Raw genomic sequence first — 26,137 nt, forward strand, 5'->3', positions numbered from 1 at the left:
TAGGGTGAATACAACTTAAAATTTTGGCATAGGCTTGAAATCTTATATTTCTCATGGAGCTACTGCACAGCATGGTTGGTATTCTGCTTTGACTAAAGATAGATCACACCAGGTAGCTGACAGCAGTAAAAATATTGGACCTCATTTGTAGCTGCCAGAGGCTCAGGGAATCTTATTTTACTGTTTTTAGAAAAGAAAGTTAGAACCCATTTGAATAGCTGTACAGGAGAATATATAGACTGTGTCAGAGTGTAAAAATATAACTTATAAAGCACATAGTAGAAATACTTATAGCACATATCTAATTGGCTTAAACTGCTTACTTCGATCTTCAGTAAACCATAATTTATGACATATAACTTGTCTAACCTCAGCTATTTCCCTTATGCAAGAGTTCATTGCTCTAGAAAGAAGCATAATTCCTTGAATTATATACAATAGAAAGATAGAGGTTTCTTCAGCTTTATTCCTGGTCATGGAGGCGACTGGAATTAGAACTCTTGGTTCCTGTTTCTCAGGATTGTGGGAAAACAGATGCCTGATTCTGACTGCAGTTGTATGGATTTGAACCTCACTGTTCTTACACTAGTTTGACTCCACTGACTTCAACAGAGTTACTTCTGATTCATATCAGCTTGACTAAGAACAGATTCAGGCCCTGTAAGTCTAAGGTGGGTCGTGATGTTTTCCTGAACTGGACTTGAAAAAAAAAACCTGTTTATAATCAGGGATGGTAGTTTCTTTCCAATATTTTAAAAGTGAATAGAAAATAAGGAAATCAGAGGTAAGAGTCCAGAGTCATGTTTAAATAAAATGAAAACTTGACTCTCAAGTGGACAGTTTTAGGTTAACAGATACAAAACTAAGCACTAGAGCTGCTATTCAATGGCATTTCAAAATCAAAAGTTACAAACCCTCAAGGAAAAAATGCATAAATATTTGTGAATTCCCCTCTCCCTCCACAGACTCCCCCTTTTTCAACCAGTTCTACTGAGGATGTATCAGAAGTTAGGAAAAACAAGTAATTTTAAAAAAAAACAACAATCTACCCGTGTGGTCCAGTGGTAGGACAGCAGTCTGGGGCCTTGGCAGACCTGGGTTCATAGTCTCTGCCACGACCTGCGATGTGACCTGAGGAAAGTCACTTTATTTCTCCCCTCCCATGCTTTGTCTTGTCAATTTAAATTGGAATTTCCTTAAGGTAGGGAATGTCTATAACTATGTTTGCATAGCACCTAGCTTAATGGGGCCCCAGTTTCATCTGGGACCTCTAGGCACTACTCGAATAAATAAGAATAAGTTTTTCCATATGATGAGCACTGCTTTCTGATCCCAGGCCAAGGTGCATCTCTTTGGCCTTGCCCTCAAAAATTAAAGTTCAAAGCACATAAACTAACCACTCATACACATTTTTTCCCCTTAGGAAGAGGAATGGAGAAGGAACCACCTGTAACACATTCTAGTCATCTTGCTTAATGCACCATTACTAGGAACTCACATAGCATACTGAGGGGTGCCATTTAAAATCTGAGTAGAATTATTTGGTCTTTCACTCAAGCCTATAATGTGTAACAGCACAAAACAAATTACATTGTATCTCTTTACTAAAATCTTGGAATATTACTCACTGTTATGTAACAGCATAAAACGGCTGCTGTCTAAATAGTTGGTAACTACTGAGATTTCAGACCTTTTCAATACTGATCTCTCTGTTTATCTTTCTTAGAAGTCATCTCCTTACAATGGAGGGATGGTAAGCTAAACATTTTAGCCTTTTCCTAATACAAGTAATGAAAGAGTTGCTCTTGCATTGTAACCCAATATTAGGTTAGGGCGCAAAGTATAGCCTGTATTTCATTATTGCTTAATTCCAGAATAAATGTTACCATCATCCGTTCACAGAATTATGAATGGGGCCTTTATTTATTTGCACAGCACAATTTTCAGACATTTGACAGACCATTGCTTATGCTCTTCATTGTCAAATTATTAGTGAAATGTAGCATAAGCTTTAAATTTGCAACTGCTGTCCAATCAATAAGATTACACCATCCGAATAATGTTATGATATGTGACATTATCTATTCAACTGTTTTGTTTCTTGGGACTTGTGAACACTGTCATATTGAAAACGAACACCATTTGTACTGGCAGACTTTCCCCCCCATTCAACACTTTTCATGAATATATTGAAAAATGAGATACCAGATTAAATAAATTTTGTATGTCATATCAAAACAAAGATATTAACATTATTTGTAGCAGCAATGTTCCAAGTAAACTATAGTGAACTTACCTATGCAATCCATTGAATCGGATTTTCAAATAGTATAAATCTTGATAGGTGTCAACTTGCCACAGCAGTGATATGTAGACCTTATTCCCCATATTTTCACGACAATAACAAAAGTGTATTTTGGCATAGTTTTCAAATGCATCAAATTAGTATCCAAAGTGGAATTTATTGCTAATAAAAAAGTTTAGTAAAGAATGCCCAGTAAACTGTAATAAAAGGTTCCTATATCTTTGGTACCCTAGATCCTAATGTGACAAAGCTATTATTATGCATTCTATCCCAAACGTCTTCTATATAGGTATTTTCCCTGCAGCCATGTTATTTTAATATGTGCACAGCAATAGCATTTTTTCCCCCTGAAAGGTATCTCCGTTAATCAAATTGCACCATCTCCAACAGAATGGCCTATGGCTTACAGCTCACTGGGCACATCATGTATTATCCTGTGTGGTACAGAATGTACTTCCTGTGCAAAAAGAATTACTTGTACTGATCTCCCCAATACTGTCAGCTGAGGCCCCACACAGCATGACAATGTTGTAAAGTTACTGTGTCAGAATGTTTCACATTCTGCAAGTCTGTTCTCTCAGCTCTGGAGCCCTTATTCAGTGTCATCACAAAGTGATCTTTGTCTTTCAATAAAGGTGATCCTAACAGGATTAAATGTAATTTAGAGTCAATAAGGTGAAGACTGGTATCAGGCAGTATTATAGGAGAATGATTTATCAGAATATATAGGATTTGCAAGGTTTTCCATGACCCATTCTGCTGTAAAAAATCAAATTGCAAGAAAGATGTCATTCTCAGTCAAAGCCACCCTCTCACTGCTTCTACAGTGCAAGCAAATCCATTCACAGTCCATTAAAGAAATAAGAACTTTATATTTTATGAATAAAAGCACATTTACAAGAAAACTGAAAACATAATGTACAATTCCCATCACAGTCTCGTTTATTGCGGCTATAGTGGTAAATAAAATGTTTTCAGTTCTGAATGATACTCTGGCTTAATATACAAAGGCATGTAAAGCCAACTGCATGAAAAGGCTTGAGGTTGGATTCCCAGAGTGGCAGCTCCTAAATCATAACACTGCTAGCAGTAATATTCAGCATATTGGTTCATCAGGTCTGTCTCTATATGTATACAGTACATGTTGTGAGAAGGTCATTCTTTACAGAAGTTTCCTTCCCATTGGCAAGGCAAAATCAGGAAGGAATGGCTTCTCAGCAGAGAAATGCTGTGCTATTTAAACAATGGTGGATAAAGACATTAGCAAAATTCTGCAACAGGAAAAGTCTGATTCTTATTTTACCTCTGATAGAAGTAATAACAATTTGTACTTCTGTATCACCTTCCACCAAAGGGTCTCATGGTGCTTTAAAGAGTCAAGGATAGCTGTTTTGGAGTAGCAACCGTGTTAGTCTGTATCCGCAAAAAGAAAAGGAGGACTTATGGCACCTAAGAGACTAACAAATTTATTTGAGCATAAGCTTTCGTGAGCTACAGCTCACTTCATTAGATGCATTCAGTGGAAAATACAGTGGGGAGATTTATATACACAGAGAACATGAAACAATGATTGTTACCATACACACTGTAACGAGAGTGATCAGGTAAGGTGAGCTATTACCAGCAGCAAAGCGGGGGTGGGGGAGGAACCTTTTGTAGTGATAATCAAGGTGGGCCATTTCCAGCAGTTAACAAGAATGTCTGAGGAACAGCGCGGGGCGGAGGGGAAAGGGGGAATAAACATGAGGAAATAGTTTTACTTTGTGTAATGACCCATCCACTCCCAATCTTTATTCAAGCCTGTTAATTGTATCCAGTTTGCAAATTAATTCCAATTCAGTAGTCTCTCACTGGAATCTCATCTTAAGTGGTTTCAGAGTAGCAGCTCTGTTAGACTGTATTCGCAAAAAAGAAAAGGAGTACTTGTGGCACCTTAGAGACTAACAAATTTATTTGAGCATAAGCTTCCGTGAGCTACAGCTCACTTCATCGGCTGTAGCTCACGAAAGCTTATGCTCAATAAATATTTTAGTCTCTAAGGTGCCACAAGTACTCCTTTTCTTTTTCATCTTAAGTGATCACTCTCCTTACAGTGTGTATGATAAAACCCATTGTTTCATGTTCTCTGTGTGTGTATATAGATGTCCCCACTGTATTTTCCACTGAATGCATCCGATGAAGTGAGCTGTAGCTCACCAAAGCTTATGCTCAAATAAATTTGTTAGTCTCTAAGGTGCCACAAGTACTCCTTTTCTTTTTTCATTTGAATGTTTTTGAAGTTTTTTTGTTGAAGAATTGCCACTTTTAGGTCTATAATCGAGTGACCAAAGAGATTGAAGTGTTCTCCAACTGGTTTTTTAATGTTATAATTCTTGACGTCTGATTTGTGTCCATTTATTCTTTTATGTAGAGAGTGTCCAGTTTGGCCAATGTACATGGCAGAGGGACATTGCTGGCACATGATGACATATATCACACTGGTAGATGTGCAGGTGAAAGAGCCTCTGATAGTGTGGCTGATGTGATTAAGCCCTATGATTGTGTCCCCTGAATAGATATGTGGACAGAGTTGGCAACGGGCTTTGTTGCAAGGATAGGTTCCTGGGTTAGTGGTTCTGTTGTTTGGTGTGTGGTTGCTAGTGAGTATTTGATTCAGATTGGGGGGCTGTCTGTAAGCAAGGACTGGCCTGTCTCCCAAGATCTGTGAGAGTGATGGGTCGTCCTTCAGGATAGGTTGTAGATCCCTGATGATGCGTTGGAGAGGTTTTAGTTGGGGGCTGAAGGTGATGGCTAGTGGCGTTCTGTTATTTTCTTTGTTGGGCCTGTCCTGTAGTAGGTAACTTCTGGGTACTCTTCTGGCTCTGTCAATCTGTTTCTTCACTTCAGCAGGTGAGTATTGTAGTTGTAAGAACGCTTGATAGAGATCTTGTAGGTGTTTGTCTCTGTCTGAGGGGTTGGAGCAAATGCAGTTGTATCATAGAGCTTGGCTGTAGACAATGAATAGTGTGGTGTGGTCTGGATGAAAGCTGGAGGCATGCAGGTAGATATAGCAGTCAGTAGGTTTCCGGTATAGGGTGGTGTTTATATGACCATAGCTTATTAGCACCATAGTGTCCAGGAAGTGGATCTCTTGTGTGGACTGGTTCAGGCTGAGGTTGATGGTGGGATGGAAATTGTTCAAATCATGGTGGAATTCCTCAAGGGCTTCTTTTCCATGGGTCCAGATGATGAAGATGTCATCAATGTAGTGCAACTTCAAAAACAGACTCCAAGGAGAGAGTGCTGAATTGGAATTAATTTGCAAACTGGATACAATTAACTTAGGCTGAATAAAGACTGGGAGTAGATGGGTCATTACACAAAGTAAAAAGAAAAGGAGTACTTGTGGCACCTTAGAGACTAACAAATTTATTAGAGCATAAGCTTTCGTGAGCTACAGCTCACTTCATCGGATGCATTTGGTGGAAAAAAAACCAAATGCATCCGATGAAGTGAGCTGTAGCTCACGAAAGCTTATGCTCTAATAAATTTGTTAGTCTCTAAGGTGCCACAAGTACTCCTTTTCTTTTTGCGAATACAGACTAACACGGCTGCTACTCTCAAACCTACACAAAGTAAAACTATTTCCCCATGTTTATACCCCCCCCCCCCGCTGTTCCTCAGACGATCTTGTCAACTGCTGGAAATGGCCCACCTTGATTATCACTACAAAAGGTCCCCCGCTCTCCTGCTGGTAATAGCTCACCTTACCTGATCACTCTCGTTACAGTGTGTATGGTAACACCAATTGTTTCATGTTCTCTGTGTATATAAATCTCCCCACTGTATTTTTCACTGAGTGCATCCGATGAAGTGAGTGGTAGCTCACGAAAGCTTATGCTCAAATAAATGTGTTAGTCTCTAAAGTGCCTCAAGTCCTCCTTTTCTTTTTAAGGATAGCTGTGTAATCCTTATCTACCCATTTGCCTGTTCCTCTCCTAGTGTTTGTTGCTCTTTCTCAGCTACAAACCACTAGAACTTGAGGTTAAGGAGAACAGTCATTTGTCATAATAGAATGATTACCCTTAGGGTATCAGCAACCAGAGGGTGATACATTCTCACCCACTAGCCATTCTGGGTGAATTGATGTCTGTTTGCTGGAATTAAGGGTGTGGGCATATCAAAACTGCACTGAAAGGAAAGTTAGTTATAACTTTCATTGTGGTAAGACTTTCTCTCCATAATGTAGCATGTTACATTTACAAAGCACCTTACTAATTAATCCTCAGGGTTGTCCTTATGAAGTAAGTATTTTTAGCCCCATTTTTACAGAGGGGGATTAGGAGAGGGTACATGACTTAGTAGTGTAGGAGAGAGGGAAGGAATGACCCTTATATAGCAGGTGAAATCCAAACATATACAGGAAATAAAACTTTCACATACGTAGATAGGTAGATATTACCCCCAATATACAAATGGATAAAATGAGAAACAGATGTTAAGGGATTTCCCTCAGTGATACTGTAGATTAGGCATCTGCCTATCAAATCCCCAACAAGAATTTACTGTGTGAGAAACGTTACCTAACACTCTCTCTCTCTGCCTTGGTTATTCCATTTTAAAGTGGGTATCATAACTGTTTAGTTCACAGTGGTTATCTGTGGCCTAACTAAATAATATTTTTAAAGTATTATGGTCAGCTAATGGAAGAGAACCCAAGGACTTCCTTGTAGCCAGCTTTGTGCTCACTCCTCTAAACCCTGGGGAAAGTAGTGAGCAGCAAGATGATTATTATCTTGGTTTTTTTAGGGTAGTTCTATTCAAGATTTTGTACCTGTGGCCCTATACCATGAAATTTGCATAGAGCATAAGTGTACATTTATAAACTCATCAGTGCCTGACTGAAGCTTCCAATGCTGCCCTTTTTTTGGGAACTACAGCACAATATACAACTATGGCAACAGACCCTAGAAAGTGGTACTTGAGGTCCAATTGAAAGTCTGTGGAATTCACTGAGAAACAATTATTCCAATTTTGTGGCACAGATGTCTCTTTGGTGGTGAGTGGGGCAGGACAAGGGGGAAAAGATCCCACTGCATTTCTATATACAATAAAAGTGTAACAAAAAGCAAAAAAAAAAAAGTGTTTAAGGTATCAATTTTTGTGTGCCACAATCCTGATAAGATGCAAATAACTCACACTAATGAAGTCCAAATGTAAAGCATTAAAAAAGCAAAACAAAGAAAAAACCCCAAACAACCAGTTTTCCCAAGTACTTTTGGTGCTATTTTCTTGTAAATACCATGTCTCTTGTGGAAAAATGCAAAACATTTGTAAGGTTATTGTTCTCCTGTCTTGATTGGTGAGCATAGTTTACTTGCACCAGTACACAGCTTACTGTGTTATGATTGTACAAGTCCATGTACAATTTCTTTTAAAAAAATCCTCCAAGATAATTCTTTTTAAAACTGAATGGGTGTGTTTAAGTCTGACATTTATCATCTTTCCTTTCCACTTTTTTAAAGCTTTTTCATACTTTATGTTCTGTATTCTATGCACTAAGGACAATTATATCCTAAAATATGGTGATCACTGCCAAATATGGTAATCTAGTATTAGACACTACTAATTCTATCTAACTTGATTTATCATCTGCTTCTCTAGTAATGAAATAGACCATCCTATTTGGCTTGTGCACTGCATCTAGAAATTCAACAATAGCTTTTAAGAATTACCAAACAAATTCTGTGCGGGTCACTATGTTGGGGATTTTTTTAGTGTATTAACTGCAGATATAGGTTTACATATATGCAGATATACATAAAAAGTTAATGACTGACTCTTGCAACTTTGTCTATTTGTGATCACTGTTTCTCACGTGATCCTCAGTCACTTCAGTTAGCATAGTCTCATTACTTAATCAAATTAAATGTAAAATATTGCCTCTAATATTAAAAAAGAAAACAAAAAACACCCTGATCCTCTATTAAATTGACAAAAAAATCCCCTTCAGTTTAAACAGAGCTGGTCAATATTTTTGGCATGAAAATATTTACTCTTGGAAAATGTGAGTTTCTCAATATCAAAATATTTTTGAGATTTTTGATTTCAGAGTAATTTTTTTTGCAATTGGAAAATTTGAGACAACAAAATCTTTAGCCTGAATTGAAATTTCAAAACAAAACCGTTTTTCTTTCATTTTGACTTAAAACACTGTTTCCTCCTTTCAGTTTTTGGGACATGAAAGGCTTGTTTTTCATTTTGGGAGTTTGGATTTTCAGAGTTTTTGCCCCTTTCTTTCCATTTTATTTCAACTGCAAAAAGTTAGAAACCAGTGCTTTCCTCACGCACTGCTACCATGGTGGGAAGGGGCAGGGGCATAAGGGGTTGCCTTGCACCCGCTTACAATATTGCACCACTGCAGGAGGTGCTGGAGATCTATTTTTAGCTCACTAGAGCAGCACAAGTATGTCTCCTCAAACTGGAAATTAAACCTCCAGCCTGAAGTGTAGACACAGTCTAAAGACAGGTTTCAGAGTAGCAGCCGTGTTAGTCTGTATTCGCAAAAAGAAAAGGAGTACTTGTGGCACCTTAGAGACTAACAAATTTATTAGAGCATAAGCTTTCGTGAGCTACAGCTCACTTCATTGGATGCAAGATGTGACAGGATGACACAAGCAAGTAGGTCAGGATGGGGACAGAAAAGACATAGCAAATTTGTCAATTAACGCTTCAGTCTTTGTTACCATGGCAAGATTCATATCCTCCATTTACGGGAAGATAATGGAAGTGTGCTAGGCACTTTAGCTCCCATTAAACAACCAGGCCTCTCATGTATAAGGATTTAGACTCCAGTTCTGCAAAGCATGTGGGAAAGCCCATTAATGGGACAGATCCTCAGCAGGTGCAAATGGTGATCACTCAGTTGAAGTCAATGGAGGTCTAACAAATTACCAAGTTAAGGATCTGCCCCATTGACTTTGATGGGACTAAACAGGTGCTTAAATGTCTTGCTGAATAGGGACCATTTACTGAATTGGGGCCTTAAAAAGGATAACTCATGACAGCTTTAATAGGAGTTGTCATGCTGGCAGCTTTAATCACAAATTGAGAATTAACTAATCACTTTAAAGTTCAGCAACTTCTAAAATTACTTTCAATAAACAGATGCAATAGTAAAGTTGTTTTGTTTTTAGAGTGATTTGGGGGATGTTAATTTCTGTGATCAATTAAGAGAACGTGAGAAATAAATGTGGCTCTATCCAAACATGTACTTTTCATTTAAATAAAATAGAAATAAAACACACCCTCTCCAGCATTCTGATGACCTTCCAGATTTCTATGTACAGTATCTATGGATATTTAAGTATAATTAACAACTTCCATTTCAGTATTTAACTTCTTCAAGTTCTGTTTTTTTTGGCGGTCAAAAGCTAATCAATCTTGTTCTCAAATGCTAATACAAGCAATTAAAAATAACATTAATTGAAATACTGCAGGAGCTGTTAGGGTTGGTTGTTTTTTTATTTTAACCTCATGGCAACACTAATTTACAGTACTAATTAGTGAATTGCCCTTTGTATTATAAATCTTTGGAAGGGAGAACTGGCCTTTAAAGCCCAACAGAGAGATGCAGATGGTCACTGCACTTTCAGTAAGCCTGTATGCCAGCACTCAGAATATTTATTTCACCGGGTAGACCAAATGTGATGGAATATATTATTTACAGTGAAAACTATTCATTTCTTTTGCAGACAAAAAATGCATTGTCCATTTCTATTGTTCTAAAACTTATAAATCTACCCTATAGAATAAAATAATATTCCACTAATGTCCTAATTAAAATCAAGAAAATACCCCTATATTCTATAGTACTATAGGAGGAGAAGGTAAATTGTAAATAAGATACACTATAAAACGTAACAAGGAAGAATTGGTAAGAAACGCAAATAAGATAAAAGAAAAGGAGTACTTGTGGCACCTTAGAGACTAACAAATTTATTAGAGCATAAGCTTTCGTGAGCTACAGCTCACTTCATCGGATGCATTTGGTGGGAAAAAAAATAAGATAAAGACTGCATAAGAAACACAAATAAAATGAACAATATACATTAGTTTTGAGTAAATGTAGTTTAAGAACTTTTATTGTACAATTAGATATTAACAATTGACAAAGTACAAAATATTAAATAAAAATTAAATCATTCCTATTTTACCTTTTTTTTTTAAACGTAAATCCAGTTTAACATTAGGGCTGTTCAACCCTCTATCCCAAATCACTTAGGGTATCTTCAAGTGAACATGAAAGACATCCAGAAATGTAGAATAGGCTCAAGGAGACTTTGATTTAACAGCATGGCTGAGCTCCCTTAGTGATCACACATAATCTATGCAAACAAGAGAGCCCTAATTCATCAGCACTTTCCTGATGATACAGGGCTCAATTTTGCAACATACTGTCAGCGGGATTTGAGCGTATACATCATATTCTATGAGGTGTGTGGCATATTCCAGGATCAGGACCACTGATAGGAATTTTTTTGGCTTTTTAAAAAGACTGGGAATAAAATGTGTCATACTTTGCTTCCTATGCAAACAGAGCACTAGACAGTGCCAGTTATTATAGTGTATGTATGCACATGCTTAGATAGCTATAATAATGGGAGGATGGAAAGTAATAGATTCAGATGTATGAGTCAACAAGAAGTGAAGGAAAATTATCTCAGTAAGGTGGAGTTGGTCAATCCCAGAAAGACTGCGTAATGCCACTACAGAATTCCTATTTAGATGTTCATTAGGCAGGTATACCATGAACACAATTGAAAAGGTCTAACATATCAGAAATCCAAATAGGGCTCTCTTACAATAGAAAGTAATGCTGTCCCTGACTGTATGGATTAGCAGTAGGATCTCCTGCTATAGGAAGCCAATGATCTCATTTTGCAAAAGCAGGAAACCCAAATTAAGAGAGACTTGATGCATTCAATAGATCTGCTCAGAGCTCTAGATCCAAAACCACTGAATCAAACAGCCTGCACATTACGTGCAAATATAAAAACTGAATTGGTTAGAATTTCACTGACATTTCATTGTTTATGCAGTGCAAAAATGAAACTGTCAAGCATGTTGCAGAAGTGATTAGTTACTAATAAAAATGCTGATTCAATTACACTTTCTATTATTTAGGTTGTTGTTATGATATGCCTTAAAGCCCTATCTTCACCTTGCATGAATATCAAGAGATGCACACAGTCCTTCTTACACAATATGCTTGAGAGTGATGTTAGATCATACTCTCTATAGTTGGCTTTTATTTCAATAAAGAACTACAGGAAGTCTGCTTGAAAGGATTCCTCGGGACTCTCCCCTGGCCTGCTTTGTTTCAAACATGCCTGTGCTGTAAATAACACTGATAAGCAACAGACATTAGCCACAAAAGTTTATGACCCATCTCCTTGGCTGAATCTGAAGTGCACACAGGATAACTCAGGGGAGAATCTCTATCTTGTGCTGGATGCTAGTGGCCCTATGGGACCAATCTAGCAGCCAATGATGGTAATACTGGGAGTATAGACAAGGATTTCATCTCAGTCTATGCTATGTTGCAGTAAAAATACTAGCAGCCAGTGTTGTCTTGTCTACACTAAGGTTCTCAATATTGCCACCATTGATGGAGTTACACTGGTGTTAGCAATACTGGAAAATTAAAGAAAAAAATGCCTAATACAAACAAGAAAGTGAATAAAATGCTCCTTAAAACTGATGAAAGTTAGAACAAAGCAGTCATGCACAAAAGGAGAGAAGAGAAAAAGAAGAACAAAAAAAGTTTACTCCACGGTGAGGAGAGAAAAAAAAATCACACCAATGGAGCATAACTGTGATCCCAGCTTTGCTCTGAAAGCTGCTGCTGCCACCAACAAACCTCACAATGTAGTTGGTGAGATCAAGTCTTCCATCACTAAAGTCAAGGACCAGGAGGTTAATTTTTACATAAATAGATTTTAAGCAGATATTTAAATGTTATTGCAACTTAAGGTTTATTATGAACTTTGCCTGTTAGATCCAGATAAGCTGGACAACATAGAAAGGAGGTATATGACACCTATGCAAAAAGAGAGCATGTGTAAGATTTAACTTCAACATAAGAGCTGAATATAAAATTCTTATTCTTCATTAATCTATTTCCCCAGCTGTAAAAATGGGAAACTTAATAACAATAATAATACCTACTGTACCCATGCTTTGAAAAGCACTTATAGATCCTGGGATAAAAGACACTACACAGAGTAACAGCAAAGGATTATTAGTTTCTCTCTTCACTCTCCTCTCTGCACACACAACACAAATGCCAAAGAGAGAAAAATAAAGTCTTAATCCTACCAGAGCACATTGTTATAACAGTAGAACAGGTAAAGTAGATGTGGCTTTTATAATAAAAAAGGAACAAAGCCAGCAATCTTATTTGTTTATATATTAAGTCTTCTGGTCTTTTGTGAACAGCTGCACATTGTACACATCACATGTAAGAGCAAAACAACTTGTTTTTAATCTAAGCATCAGAGCTGTGTGTTTCGTTTCTAGGAAAGGTTTACAGTTTTTCATATTACTTTTCCTATTGCAAATGGTTCCTTTTTATAAAGAGTGATTTCAACTTTTTTCTCCCCGTTGTTAGAGGCAGAAGGCTGTTTGGTATTGTATACTGAACCCTTTGCTATAACAGGGCTTTTTTCTTTGGCTCTGATGTCAGCTTTGTTACAGCAAGAGTATACTGACAAAATTTTCAAAGCCATATGAATAAATTTTAAAGAGATCCCATCAAGTTCAAGATTCACATTTCTGACAACTTTTTATCTACATTGGCCCAAACTGTGCCTTTTGGCACAGGCTTGCACAAGGCTTGCTCCGGAACCTGTGCCACCCCTGGAGGCACTGCGCTGCAGAGAGGTCCTTCTGGGGTACAATTCCCACACTGCTTCCCCTTCTCCTTTGGAGAGTGTGAGGACAGTAATTATATTTATAACATTACTCAAACTGAAAGAATTAGAAGGGATGTGTGTGTGTGTGTGTGTGTGTGTGTGTGTGTGTGTGTGTTGATTTGCTTTCTTCATTTGTCAACACTTTCTATATAATCGTTTTCACTATAATCCTTTTCTTCTGCTTGTTTGGGGCTTTCATGCGGCCTCAGGAGAAAGAAAAGAATATGAACACAGGAGAAGGTGGCTGTAAAATTACAAGAGCTGGCAGGAAAGTCACAGGCAGTTGAAACTAGTAGTAGCTCTCATTTAAAATAATTAGATTTCAAGTTGACAGTGTTCCTTTAAACATACAGTTTAAATCACAGTTGCCAAATCCACTACAAAGTAACTTGCCAGTGATTTTACTTCCTCCCTCCTGACACAACAAGGAAAACCATGTATTCCTAACTGAATCTGCCAATTTAATTATTATATAAAAATACAGACTAGTCAGCATTTTCTAAAATATATATCTTTTTAATTTTACCACATATGGCTTCTTAGGAAGGAGACAGCTCTTGGAACCAAAAGGCAGATCATCACAGCTCTTCAGTTGATTTTGTTAGTCCATTGTTGGAGATAACTTTGGCATATTCTATTGCTGATAGGTAAGGAACACGAGGGAGAGCTGGGTTTTCAAAGTCAACATGGAAAAGTCCAAATCGACAGTTGTATCCACAAGTCCATTCAAAGTTGTCAAGGAGGGACCACACAAAATATCCTTTTAGGTGGACATCATCAAGAGAGATGGCTGAAATTAACACAACAAATGTAACCTTACAAATGTAGCACATATATAGCTTGTGATTAACTGATATTTATTATATTCCACTTTTAACAGTACCTGCTATGGCAAAAACTATGTAAATATCAATACTGACAGCCCATGAAAAGATATATTCTTTGCCAGGGTAGTAGCTCAGAGAACTGGTCTGCTTTTACTTTCCTGGAGCATCCAGGCAGTAAAGTAAAGAGAAGCATTAGCAGATCTGGATATGACAGTGCTTTAGTGTTCAGTGTTTGGCCAGTCTCACACCTTCATATAGCCACCACAACTCACTAAACTACAAAAAGGACAGTTGACTTTATGTGGAACTCTCTATAACAAGACTATAGGAGCTTCTTTGGCTGCATTCTACCAAGCTAGCTCAAAGGTGAATACAAGACAATACCTAGTGTAGACCTTCACTATTTAAAATGTCTTAATTTCTTAAAATAGAAAGGCTAAGAAAGTGAAAAATATTCTTCAAACAATTCCTTATAAAACAAAATCCTGAAACCTAGAACCTATGCCATGCTCTTTCCTCTTTTCACAGCTAAGACCTCCAACCCCTCAGAAGTGACTCGTTGATTTAGAAACTGGGTTTAAAAGTGTTCTCTAATTCCATACAGTATATGTGCCATGTCGAGTAAAGTTGCCCACTTGCGCACAGACGTGATCACATAACATACAATAGCAGGAAAATAATGTGCAAAATTTACTTTTGAAACAATATTTTAAATCCCAAATTCTTCAATATGCAACATACACATTTCCTGAACTAAAGCTAATGTTACCATTTATTGTTTGACTGACCTCTGCTGCAGTTGTACATGATGCAGGGACATACGAGAGAGAAAAAGGTTGAAAAAATAATCAAGTGATAATTTGTCTGACTAGCTGGTGGTTTCCTTGAATAAAATATGAAGTGCAAGTGCATGAAAATTGATAATGCACATATAACTTGGATAATCAAAAAGAGCAAAAATTAAGTATGCGAAAACCTGGATTCCTTTGATTGGTTTAACTAGGAAGATAAAACAAAACTAATCTGCTTCTTTCTTCTGTATTCCTGGAACCATAATTGTGTGTGTCACTAATTATACATTTGCATAATTTTTGAACAAAATGTAACAGAAAATCAGTGTATCAACAATAAATGCTGTTTCTCCTGTAAAGCAAAGAGAAGGACAGGAAAAAGTTTTCTTTTAAATTGCCACTAGTTCCACAGCAGCCATGAATATTCAGAAGCAATGGTGGGAACATGCCTCTGCTTTTTGTCACAGAAAAATATTTAGGTATAGAATTGCTTAAGACTCCAAAAAGAGTCTGACATAGTCTCTGAAATACACAATGCTGTGCTATTGTTAGGAAATAAATATTGTTAGGAAATAAACTGAGGAACCTACTGTACATGTCTTTCTGTATCCAGTAGACAAATTAGGGAATGAAACATCATCATGTCAATTTGATTTATGAGGTACCTAAATCTTGGATGGGGGGGAACTTGTGTATGAAATCTCTGCTCAAAACAGCATTGCACACAAAGATAACTAAGACTGACAGGGATGGCTGTTGGTCCAAGGAAGCTGGAACAAATGTGATAAGCACCACTCTTCTTGTGTTTCTAGTGCTTTTGACTTAAAACTATTAAAAGGGAGGGGGAGGAGAAGACAAGTCAAATAAAAAGATGAGAGACAAAAATAATATCCATGGTGAACTTTTGATACACTGCTGCCTTGATAATAGGACATTCTCCAAATAGTGAATTTCATGCCGATACTTTGATTAGAAAACACATTAGGAGCTCATTATTTCTAAGCCTTGAGCACGATTTCCCAACATTCCTAGTTAAACTGTGCACTCTCTCTATACTGCACAGACCATAAAAGACTTCATTTTTTTTGCTAAATGATAGTTCCTCCCAAAGTTCAATAAAGGGTATTTTCGCTGCAGTTTCAAAATACAAATACCTCATACTTCTAACAATTATGATTAATTCGTCTTTTGCCACCTTTAGAGCACAGGACAAGACACGTCTCTTTACAAAGGCCTTTTCCAGTTTTGACAGGGCTGACAAGCTTTTGCTCACCTAGGATATCTTGTTACACTGGACTCATCTAAGCACGTTAGGAGAGAACAGACCACGACTGGATAGCAACTGTCTCTTTTAATCTTTGCTGTGCTGTCTAGATATTATGATGTCAGGCACGATATAAATAGACATAGATCTCTCTGTCCCCATTATGCCATTAATCTCCATAACTGGAAGTTGTGCTAATTACTCTGCCAATGTGGGTGGCCACAATAGCTGAAGGAGATCCTTTAGGTGTACTGCCAAGTATCTAATTTGTCTTGTCATTTTTCACATGAACTATCTATTCCTTGTAGGGTCACTTCTCTGTACTCATTTTTCCTTGCTTGCTCTGCTACCTTTGACACCATAAGTCACCTACCTCTCCACAAGAGCCTCTCATCTTTGGATTTCTGCGACACTGACTACTTGCTTCTTTACCTAGCTGGCAACTCCTTCCGTATTACTATTAATGGATCCTCTCCTTCCCTTCCTGTCTCTGCTGGCATTTCCCATGCTCTCTCATCATTCCTCTCTACAGTCATCCCTTGGGTGCCCTTGTCTGTTCCCACAGTCTCTCTTATCTCCACAGGCTAATGATTCTTAAATCTACTTCTCCACCCCTGACATTTGTCCAGGCTTATATCACATGTCTCTGTGATATCTTCTCCTGGATTTCCCACCACTTCCTGCAATGTTATATGGCTAAAAATGAATATGCAGTCTATGCTTCCAGCTTTACCTATCATTGACAACTACCCTCCAAATAACTGAAGCTTGCAACCTTGGGGTAATTTGCCTTCTCCTCATGCTTTTCTCTTCACTTCCAGGGTCTCACCAAATCTTATCACTTCTTTCTCTACAACACTTCTAGCCTCTTTCCCTTCTTCTCCATTCCCACTGCTTAAACTTTGCTTCACCTCTTAGTTCTCATCCTCTCACCTGAACCACTGTAAACTCCTCCTTTTCAATCTCCTTCATCCTCCACTCCTTCAATCTAACCATTGTTTCTGCTCCAACTATATGATAAACCACATTCCTCAAATCCCTCCATCAGCTCCCATCAAGTCAGTGAGTTTTGTGTATATATTTTGCTAAGGTCCTTTGGGGACCATATCTGAAAAAATAATGTGGTTATACTTCTTCAGTATATAACTATTCTTTGAGCCAATGTGATCGATACATTTGACACAATTAATACTTCAAAACAATATCAGAAATGTGTGTGTTCATACCAGGCTAGTAAAGGATTTATTGGGTTTTGGCTTTGCTTAGTTCGTGTCTTCATGAATGTGCTATAGGATTTCTTTTTGCATGCTGCATTCTGTGCTAATCACCGATTCTTCTCCTGTAAGAATGACATCACTAACAATCTTAACCTGGATGTCAAACTCCCAGTCTGCCCGCTAGTTCCAGTTCACTTGATGTCTTTAGCTAGTTCTCCAAAACAGATTCAGATTCTGCAGAATGAAACCTATTATTTAAAAAATAAGACTTTCAGCCCTTATGATTACAAAGAAAGACTTCTTAATATAAACTGATGTAGCCATGATATTTGTGAATCTGGGCCCATATCAATTTACTAGTTCCCTGGTACACCAACTCTTCCTGTCCCACAGAATTGAAGCACTTAAAATCTGCGGCTGGTTGTTCAAAGTAGATTTCAAATGCCATTATTGACAAACATTTTATATTTTCCTCTGCCTCCTGTTTCCTGTTACAGGTAGTACAGTCAAGGAAGTTAAACACAGAAGCATCAATCAACGGGGTTAATGAGAAGTACCAGGGAATACCTGAAGAATAGCATTTTTAAAGTGCTATTCCGAGACTGACAACTTTATAGCATCTAATGCTGCAGAAAGACAAGCAAAAGATCTGTGAGTATGGAAGCAGCCATTTTCAATGAACTACTCAGCATATTAATAAGAGAAAGAGTAGGGGACAACATTGGATGCAATGCAATAAACCTGTTTATTAGAATTCTCCAGCTTTTATCAGTTTAGGGGCTTAACTGGCAATCAGTGAAAGTGCTCCAGGCATTCTCAAGTGCTGCCAGAATAGTGAAGACCCAGAACCGATGACTGGCAAGAAATTCATGCAGTCACTTGCTGTAAGGACTGTGTCCGCAAGTTCCAACTAGGCAACATTCAATTTCAGAGATGATGAGCAGAAATACATCTCCAGTATTGAGGGTTAACTGGTGGGGGAGAGGAAAGGGAATAGGCTGGCTGCTGAAACTCTCCCAAAAAGGAAAGTTTGGAAGTGTGCTTCCTGTGACATTTGATGGATTTTTAATGCCTTTTTTTATATAAAGCAACTTAAGGTAGCCCTAATTTAGAGTGCCTTCACAGCTACTCCCAGCTTTTTAAGGTGCTATTACTAACACCTGAACAACACTACATGATGCCTAATCAGGATCATTCTGCATTGAAGATTTAATTGGAGAAGTTGCACATGCATAAACCAATGAGAATACATTGGGGATGATTTAAAATCATTGCAGAAATGGGCCTGGTTACAGTATTTGTTCTGAACATGCTCATTAGTTGCTTATAAATTCACACTATTTTCTTGTTTTGGGTTGTTTTAAGCAATGATTGGGCTGTTCTTTGCCAGTAGAGTTGGCAACACTGTCAAGTGTGCCAGTACACTACTGTAAAGTGCTCACTGACATGGTAACATGAAATATGAAAACATTATTTCAAGTCTTGCTTTCTATGCAAGTCTTCTAGTGGTGCAGTTCTTACATGCTCACCACTTGAACATCAACATTTGCATCTGTCTAGTTTCAATATATACTTTAAACCCAGTACAATTATTAAATTGCATGTGCCAAAGTGTTTATCTTCTGTTGCAGTGCCACAAATGGTGTCCACCAACAATCAAATGCATTCCTTTTAATTAAAAGGAATGCTTTCAGGTTTGCAGTATTCTTTAATCTGCAATCAGAACTTGTTTGGAAAATAAAATTCCTTGTAGAATACAAAGTGGAAACTATGAAATATGTTTCTCCTTCAACACTTTTGGGACTAGAACATTATTGCATACAAAATCTCTCTCACTGGCCAGAAAAATAATTCAGTCATGCAGCAATGGAAAAGTAGAAATCAGGTGTACAGGCAAATGATATATATTGATTTAAATAGATGTTTGTTAATCAAGAGAATGAGAAACATTAATTTAATGCTCATGTACATTATTATACCTCAACATACCTGGCCAGAGTTATAAAATTAAGCCAATCTATGCCTGGGAAAACTTTTAACTTGAACAATAGAGTTAGATCATCAGTAATCATGGCTGACACTTATGCGTTCAATAAAGTGAACTAAAAAGTGCAGAGAAAAGATCCAATAAGAAATTTACATTCAGGAAACATTGGTTGAAAGTTAAACCTGGCTTGCCAGCAAAAGGGTATCATAGGCAAAAATAGCCCCAATAGAATGACGATTGTAACGCTAAAGAACATATAAACATTTAGATTAATAGATACTAAGGTCAGAAGGGACCATTCTGATCATCTAGTCCGACCTCCTGCACAGCGCAGGCCACAGCACGTCACCCACCCACTCCTATGAAAAACCTCACCCATGTCTGAGCTATTGAAGTCCTTAAATCATGGTTCAAAACTTCAAGGAGCAGAGAAGCCTCCCTCCAGTCAACCATGCCCCATGCTACAGAGGAAGGCAAAAAAACCTCCAGGGCCTCTCCAATCTGCCCTGGAGGAAAATTCCTTCCCGACCCCAAATATGGCAATCAGCTAAACCCTGAGCACATGGGCAAGATTCACCAGCCAGATACTACAGAAAATTCTTTCCTGGGTAACTCAGTTCCCATCCATCTAATATCCCATCTCAGGGGATTTGGCCTATTTACCCTGAATATTTAAAGATCAATTACTTACCAAAATCCCATTATCCCATCATACCATCTCCTCCATAAACTTATCGAGTAGAATCTTAAAACCAGATAGATCTTTTGCCCCCACTGCTTCCCTTGGAAGGTTATTCCAAAACTTCACTCCTCTGATGGTTAAAAACCTTCATCTGATTTCAAGTCTAAACTTCCTGGTGGCCAGTTTATACCCATTTGTTCTTGTGTCCACATTGGTGCTGAGCTTAAATAATTCCTCTCCCTCTCCTATATTTATCCCTCTGATATATTTATAGAGAGCAATCATATCTCCCCTCAACCTTCTTTTAGTTAGGCTAAACAAGCCAAGCTCCTTAAGTCTCCTTTCATAAGACAAGTTTTCCATTCCTCGGATCATCCTAGTAGCCCTTCTCTGTACCTGCTCCAGTTTGAATTCATCCTTTTTAAACATGGGAGACCAGAACTGCACACAGTATTCTAGGTGAGGTCTCACCAGTGCCTTGTATAACGGTACTAAAACCTCCTTATCCCTACTGGAAATGCCTCTCCTGATGCATCCCAAAACCGCATTAGCTTTTTTCACAGCCATATCACATTGGCAGCTCATAGTCATCCTATGATCAACCAATACTCCAAGGTCCTTCTCCTCTTCCGTTACTTCTAATTGATGCGTCCCCAACTTATAACTAAAATTCTTGTTATTAATCCCTAAATGCATAACCTTAGACTTCTCACTATTAAATTTCATCCTATTACTATTACTCCAGTTTACAAGGTCATCCAGATCCTCCTGTATAATATCCCGATCCTTCTCCGAATTGGCAATACCTCCCAGCTTTGTATCATCTGCAAACTTTATTAGCACACTCCCACTTTTTGTGCCAAGGTCAGTAATAAAAAGATTAAATAAGATTGGTCCCAAAACCGATCCCTGAGGAACTCCACTGGTAACCTCCCTCCAACCTGACAGTTCGCCTTTCAGTAGGACCCGTTGCAGTCTCCCCTTTAACCAATTCCTTATCCACCTTTTGATGTTCATATTGATCCCCATCTTCTCCAATTTAACTCATAATTCCCCATGTGGCACGGTATCAAACGCCTTACTGAAATCTAGGTAAATTAGATCCACTGCATTTCCTTTATCTAAAAAATCTGTTACTTTTTCAAAAAAGGAGATTAGGTTGGTTTGGCACGATCTACCTTTTGTAAAACCATGTTGTATTTTGTCCCATTTACCATTGACTTCAATGTCCTTAACTAATTTCTCCTTCAAAATTTTTTCCAGGACCTTGCATACTACAGATGTCAAACTAACTGGCCTGTAGTTACCCGGATCACTTTTTTTTCCTTTCTTAAAAATAGGAACTATATTAGCAATTCTCCAATCATTCGGTACTATTCCTGAGTTTACAGATTCATTAAAAATTCTTGCTAATGGGCTTGCAATTTCAGGTGCCAATTCCTTTAATATTCTTGGATGAAGATTATCTGGGCCCCCTGATTTAGTCCCATTAAGCTGTTTCAGTTTCGCTTCTACCTCTGATATGGTAATATCTATCTCTATATCCTCCTTCCCATTTGTCATGCTACCATTATCCCCAAGATCCTCTTTAGCCTTATTAAAGACTGAGGCAAAGTATTTGTTTAGATATTGGGCCATGCCTAGATTATCCTTAACCTCCGCTCCATCCTCAGTGTTAAGCGGCCCCACTTCTTCCTTCTTAGTTTTCTTCTTATTTATATGGCTATAGAACCTTTTACTATTGGTTTTAATTCCCTTTGCAAGGTCCAACTCTACTCGACTTTTAGCCTCTCTCACTTTATCCCTACATGTTCTGACCTCAATTAGGTAGCTTTCCTTGCTGATCCCTCCCATCTTCCACTCCCTGTATGCTTTCTGCTTCTTCATAATCACCTCTCTAAGATGCTTGCTCATCCAGCTTGGTCTACAACTCCTTCCTATGAATTTTTTCCCCTTTCTTGGGATACAGGCTTCCGATAGCTTCTGCAGTTTTGATTTAAAGTAATCCCAGGCCTCCTCTACCTTTAGATCCATAAGTTCTTCAGTCCAATCCACTTCCCTAACTAATTTCCTTAATTTTTGAAAGTCAGCCCTTTTGAAATCAAAAACCCTAGTTGCAGATTTATTTTTGTTAATCCGTCCATTTAGTTTGAACTGAATTAGCTCATGATCACTTGAGCCAAGATTGTCCCCTACAACCATTTCTTCTATGAGGTCCTCGCTACTCACCAAAATTAAATCTAAAATGGCATCCCCTCTAGTCGGTTCAGCAACTACTTGATGAAGGAATCTATCAGCTATCGCATCTAGGAAAATCTGAGCCCTATTATTATTATTAGCACTGGTCCTCCAGTCTATATCTGGGAAGTTAAAGTCTCCCATGATCACGCAGTTTCCATTAGTATTTACTTGATTAAAGACATTAAAAAGGGCTCTATCCATATCCAAATTAGATCCCGGAGGTCTATAGCACACCCCAAGCACTATCGTAGGAGAGGCTTTACTAGTTTTCTTCCCCAATGTAATTTTTGCCCAGACGGACTCTGTCTTATCCATTGCATCGCTTCTTATTTCTTTACATTCTACCTCATCATTGATATACAATGCTACTCCACCCCCTTTACCTTTGTTTCTGTCTTTCCTAAACAGCACATACCCTTCAATACCTGTAGTCTAGTCATGACTACTATTCCACCATGTTTCTGTTATCCCTATAATATCTGGTTTCACTTTCTGTACCAGTAGCTCTAGTTCCTCCATTTTGTTACCTAGACTCCTCGCATTGGTGTACAAACATCTTAATTTTTGCTGTTTGGACTCGCTCACATTTTGTACCCTATTAGGCACAGTCATTCTACAACCAGTATAACCTATTAGACTAGTATCCACACCGCCCTCGCTCCTTATATACATTCTCCTACCCATGGCTGTATCCTTTCTTACTTCATCTTCTTCCCTCTCAATGCTAAAATCTGGCGTGGAGATTACCTGGTCATCTCCCAACCATCTCCCCCTAATTCCTAGTTTAAAGCTCTCTTTATCAGTTGTGCCAGCCTCGATCCTAGAAGTCTATTTCCTTCCCTACTCAGATGAAGTCCATCCCGAGAGAACTGACCTCTGTCCGTGAATGCCTCCCAGTGGCCATACATCCCAAAGCCCTCCTTATAGCACCACTGCCTAAGCCATCTGTTGACAGTCATAATCTTGTCAGACCTTTGTTGCCCTTCTCTAGGAACAGGAAGGATCCCGCTAAAGATCACTTGAGCCTCAATTTCCTTAAGTATCTTCCCCAGCCTAGCATAGTCTCCCTTGATACTTTCCAGCGAGAATCTGGCTGTATCATTTGTTCCCACATGAAGGATAATTTGAAATCGGTTTGTCTGAACCTTGAAGGAAACAGTAAATACCGCCAAAGGAAAGTATGTAGGAAAGTTTAAAATGCTGAACATTTACTGCGAGTCAAAAGTATTTATTTCCATTTGTGAGGCACAGATGGAGAATATAGCATAACTATTGAATAGATTTTATATTCACCTGGAGTTAAGTTCTGGTCATACTGAAGGTAATGGCAAAATACCCCTTACTTCAATGGGGCCAGATTTTCACATGTGTCATGTCAGAGATCTGCAGGCCACAACTTTTTCCCAACATTATCATTTAAGTGGCTTCAAAATCAGTGAACCCAGTCTGAAAAAAGTTAAAGAGCCAAGTTCTGCCCCCATTATACCTGTGTGTAGTGAGGCCGTGTGGCCTGCTTCTGAGCCCCAGGGAGGGATCACTTTCTGCCCCCTTTGGGCAGACCCAGGCCGGGCCCACCCACTCATGCTGGATGCAGAGAGGCAGAACAGGAAGTCTAAGAGGCGGAGCCTCTAGCTCAGTTGAGCGAGAGAACCAGGGAAGGAGTTGGATGCCTCTGCCTTGTCGCTGGCCCCCTGCCCAGTCACAGCCCTGGAGGAGCGATGGCCCCCATACACAGAGGGCTGGTCAAATGCTTCAACAGGATGCTAAAGGAGATGCTCCTTATGTTTCCCCCACAGGATCTCTGCCAGTGGGACCAGCTGATCTCTGCCCATACTGTTGGCCATTAGGGAGATACCCCAGTCCTCCATGAAGTTCTCTGCCTTTGATCTGCTGGATGGTTACCAACCCTGAGGGCCGTTAGACCTAATGAGGGAAGCCTGGGAACACACCCTGTCACCGGTCCAGGAGCTCTTACAGTACGTCCTCCAATTAGAGGGGTGCCTGACCTGAGCTGGGGATCTGGCAAAGGAGAACCTGTGAGCTGCCCAGGTAGCACAAAAGCAGACCTACAACCAGGGAGCCTGGATTTGCACCTTCGAGCCTGGCAACCGGGTACTCCTCCTGCTTCCCTTGGAGGAGTCAAAACTCCTGGCCTGCTGGCAAGGCCCCAATGAGGTAATTTGCCAAATGGGCCCAATTACATATGAGGTTAGACAACTGGACTGACAGAAGAAAAGACAGCTCTATCAGGTGAACCTCCCGAAGCTGTGGTGTGAGCGAGAAAGGTTGCTGATTACTTCATTTCTCCCCCTCCCAACCTCAAACTGGATCTGGGTCTGCAGGTCTCCGAGACAACTGATCCTGAAGAACCACAATTAGGGGGACACCCTCACAATGGAGTAGCAAAAACAAGCTTGGAGTCTGTGAAAGGCCTTTCCCAAGACCTTTACTGCCATACCAGGCCAAACTACCCTCATCCGACACACTGTCCTGACAAGCCCAGTAGTGGTGGTCTGGGAAACCATGCAACCTCTCCTCAATGGTATAGCTAGGGGTCATTTAGTGGTTTGAGCGAGTGGCACAGTCCCATCGTGCTGGTCCCGAAGCCCAGTGGGACCCTCTGATTCTGCATTGACTTCCAGAGGGTGAATTTGATCTCAAAATTCGATGTCTACCTGATGCCCTGAATCAATGAACTCCTCAACTGGCTTGGTGAGGCCCAATACATCGCGACTCTTGATCTCACAAAGGGCTACTGGCAGATTCCCCTTGCACCACAGAGAAGAATGTGTTTGCCACCCCAACTGTGCTCTATCAATTCACCCAGATGCTTTTCAACCTTCATGGAGCCCCCCCATGATGTTCCAGCAGCTGATGGACTGCCTTCTGAACCCCCATAGCTGTGGCCTATTTAGATGATGTAGTGGTGTACAGCCACCACTGAGAAGACCATCTGAAAGAAGTGGCAGCCGCTCTTCAGAACATGCGAGCTGCTGGGCTGATTGCAAACCTGAAGAAGTACTGGATTGGGTGGCAAGAAACCACCTACCTCGGGTACACCCTGAGGTAAGATCAAGTACCTTCACGGGGAAGATCCAAGCACTGAAGGCCTGCTTGGCTTCAACCACAAAGAAACAGGTGAAGCAGTTCTTGGGGCTAGCTAGATATTATGAACAGATCGTTCTCAATTTACCTCAATTGCAGCCCCCAAGACTGAGCTCCTGACCAAGGACAGCCCACAATGGGTTTGGTGGTCTGTCAAGTGCAAGGATGCCTTTCAGACCCTCAAAGACCATCTATGCCAAGAGTCGGTGCTCTGACTTCAACTGAAAATTCATCATCCAGACGGATGCTTCCGAGGTGGGACTCAGGGCCATCTGCTCCCAGGAGGTGAGAGTGAAACTACTTTGTCATCGAAAAGAAAGCCCTCACCATCAAGTGATACTGTCTCCTAGATGGCCCTTTGTGCTCCTAATGGACCATGCCCCCTTGAGTTGGCTGAATACTATGAGGGGCTCTCGTACCTCACCCTCCAGCCACATGCTGCGTAAGAACAGTGGGTAAGAACAGTGCGAATTTGGCCTTTCTATCATACTTGGGGGGAAAGCGAGGATGCCCGCCCCGGGAACCGACAGCTGAACTTTGGATGGGAAAGAGTGTAGTGAGGCAGCATGGCTTCCCTCCGAGCTGAGGGAAAGGGACATTCTGGCCCCTGGTGGGCAGAGCCAGGCTGGGTCCACCCCACGCACCGGAAGCAGAGAGGTGGAACAGGAAGTATAAGAGGTGACGTCTCCAACTCAGTGGGGTGAGAACCAGGGGAAAAAACAGACCCCTCTGCCTTGCTGCTGGCCCCCTGGAGCAGGGACCG

At 39.5% G+C, this 26,137-nt stretch overlaps 1 protein-coding gene across 2 annotated transcripts in view; it reads right to left on the minus strand.

Moving 5' to 3' along the window:
• Window positions 1–10,341: 10,341 nt before the first annotated feature.
• LOC119854276 (cytosolic beta-glucosidase-like) overlaps window positions 10,342–26,137 on the minus strand; it is a 94,468-nt gene continuing 78,672 nt past the window's right edge. For both annotated transcript variants that reach the window (XM_038398213.2, XM_043514067.1), the window contains one exon: window positions 10,342–14,050. In XM_038398213.2, the coding sequence (XP_038254141.1) occupies window positions 13,839–14,050 (212 nt within the window). In that variant the 3' untranslated portion in view covers window positions 10,342–13,838. The remainder of the gene's footprint in view (window positions 14,051–26,137) is intronic.

Source organism: Dermochelys coriacea, chromosome 4 (assembly GCF_009764565.3).
Source record: "Dermochelys coriacea isolate rDerCor1 chromosome 4, rDerCor1.pri.v4, whole genome shotgun sequence".
Lineage (NCBI taxonomy): Eukaryota > Metazoa > Chordata > Testudines > Dermochelyidae > Dermochelys > Dermochelys coriacea.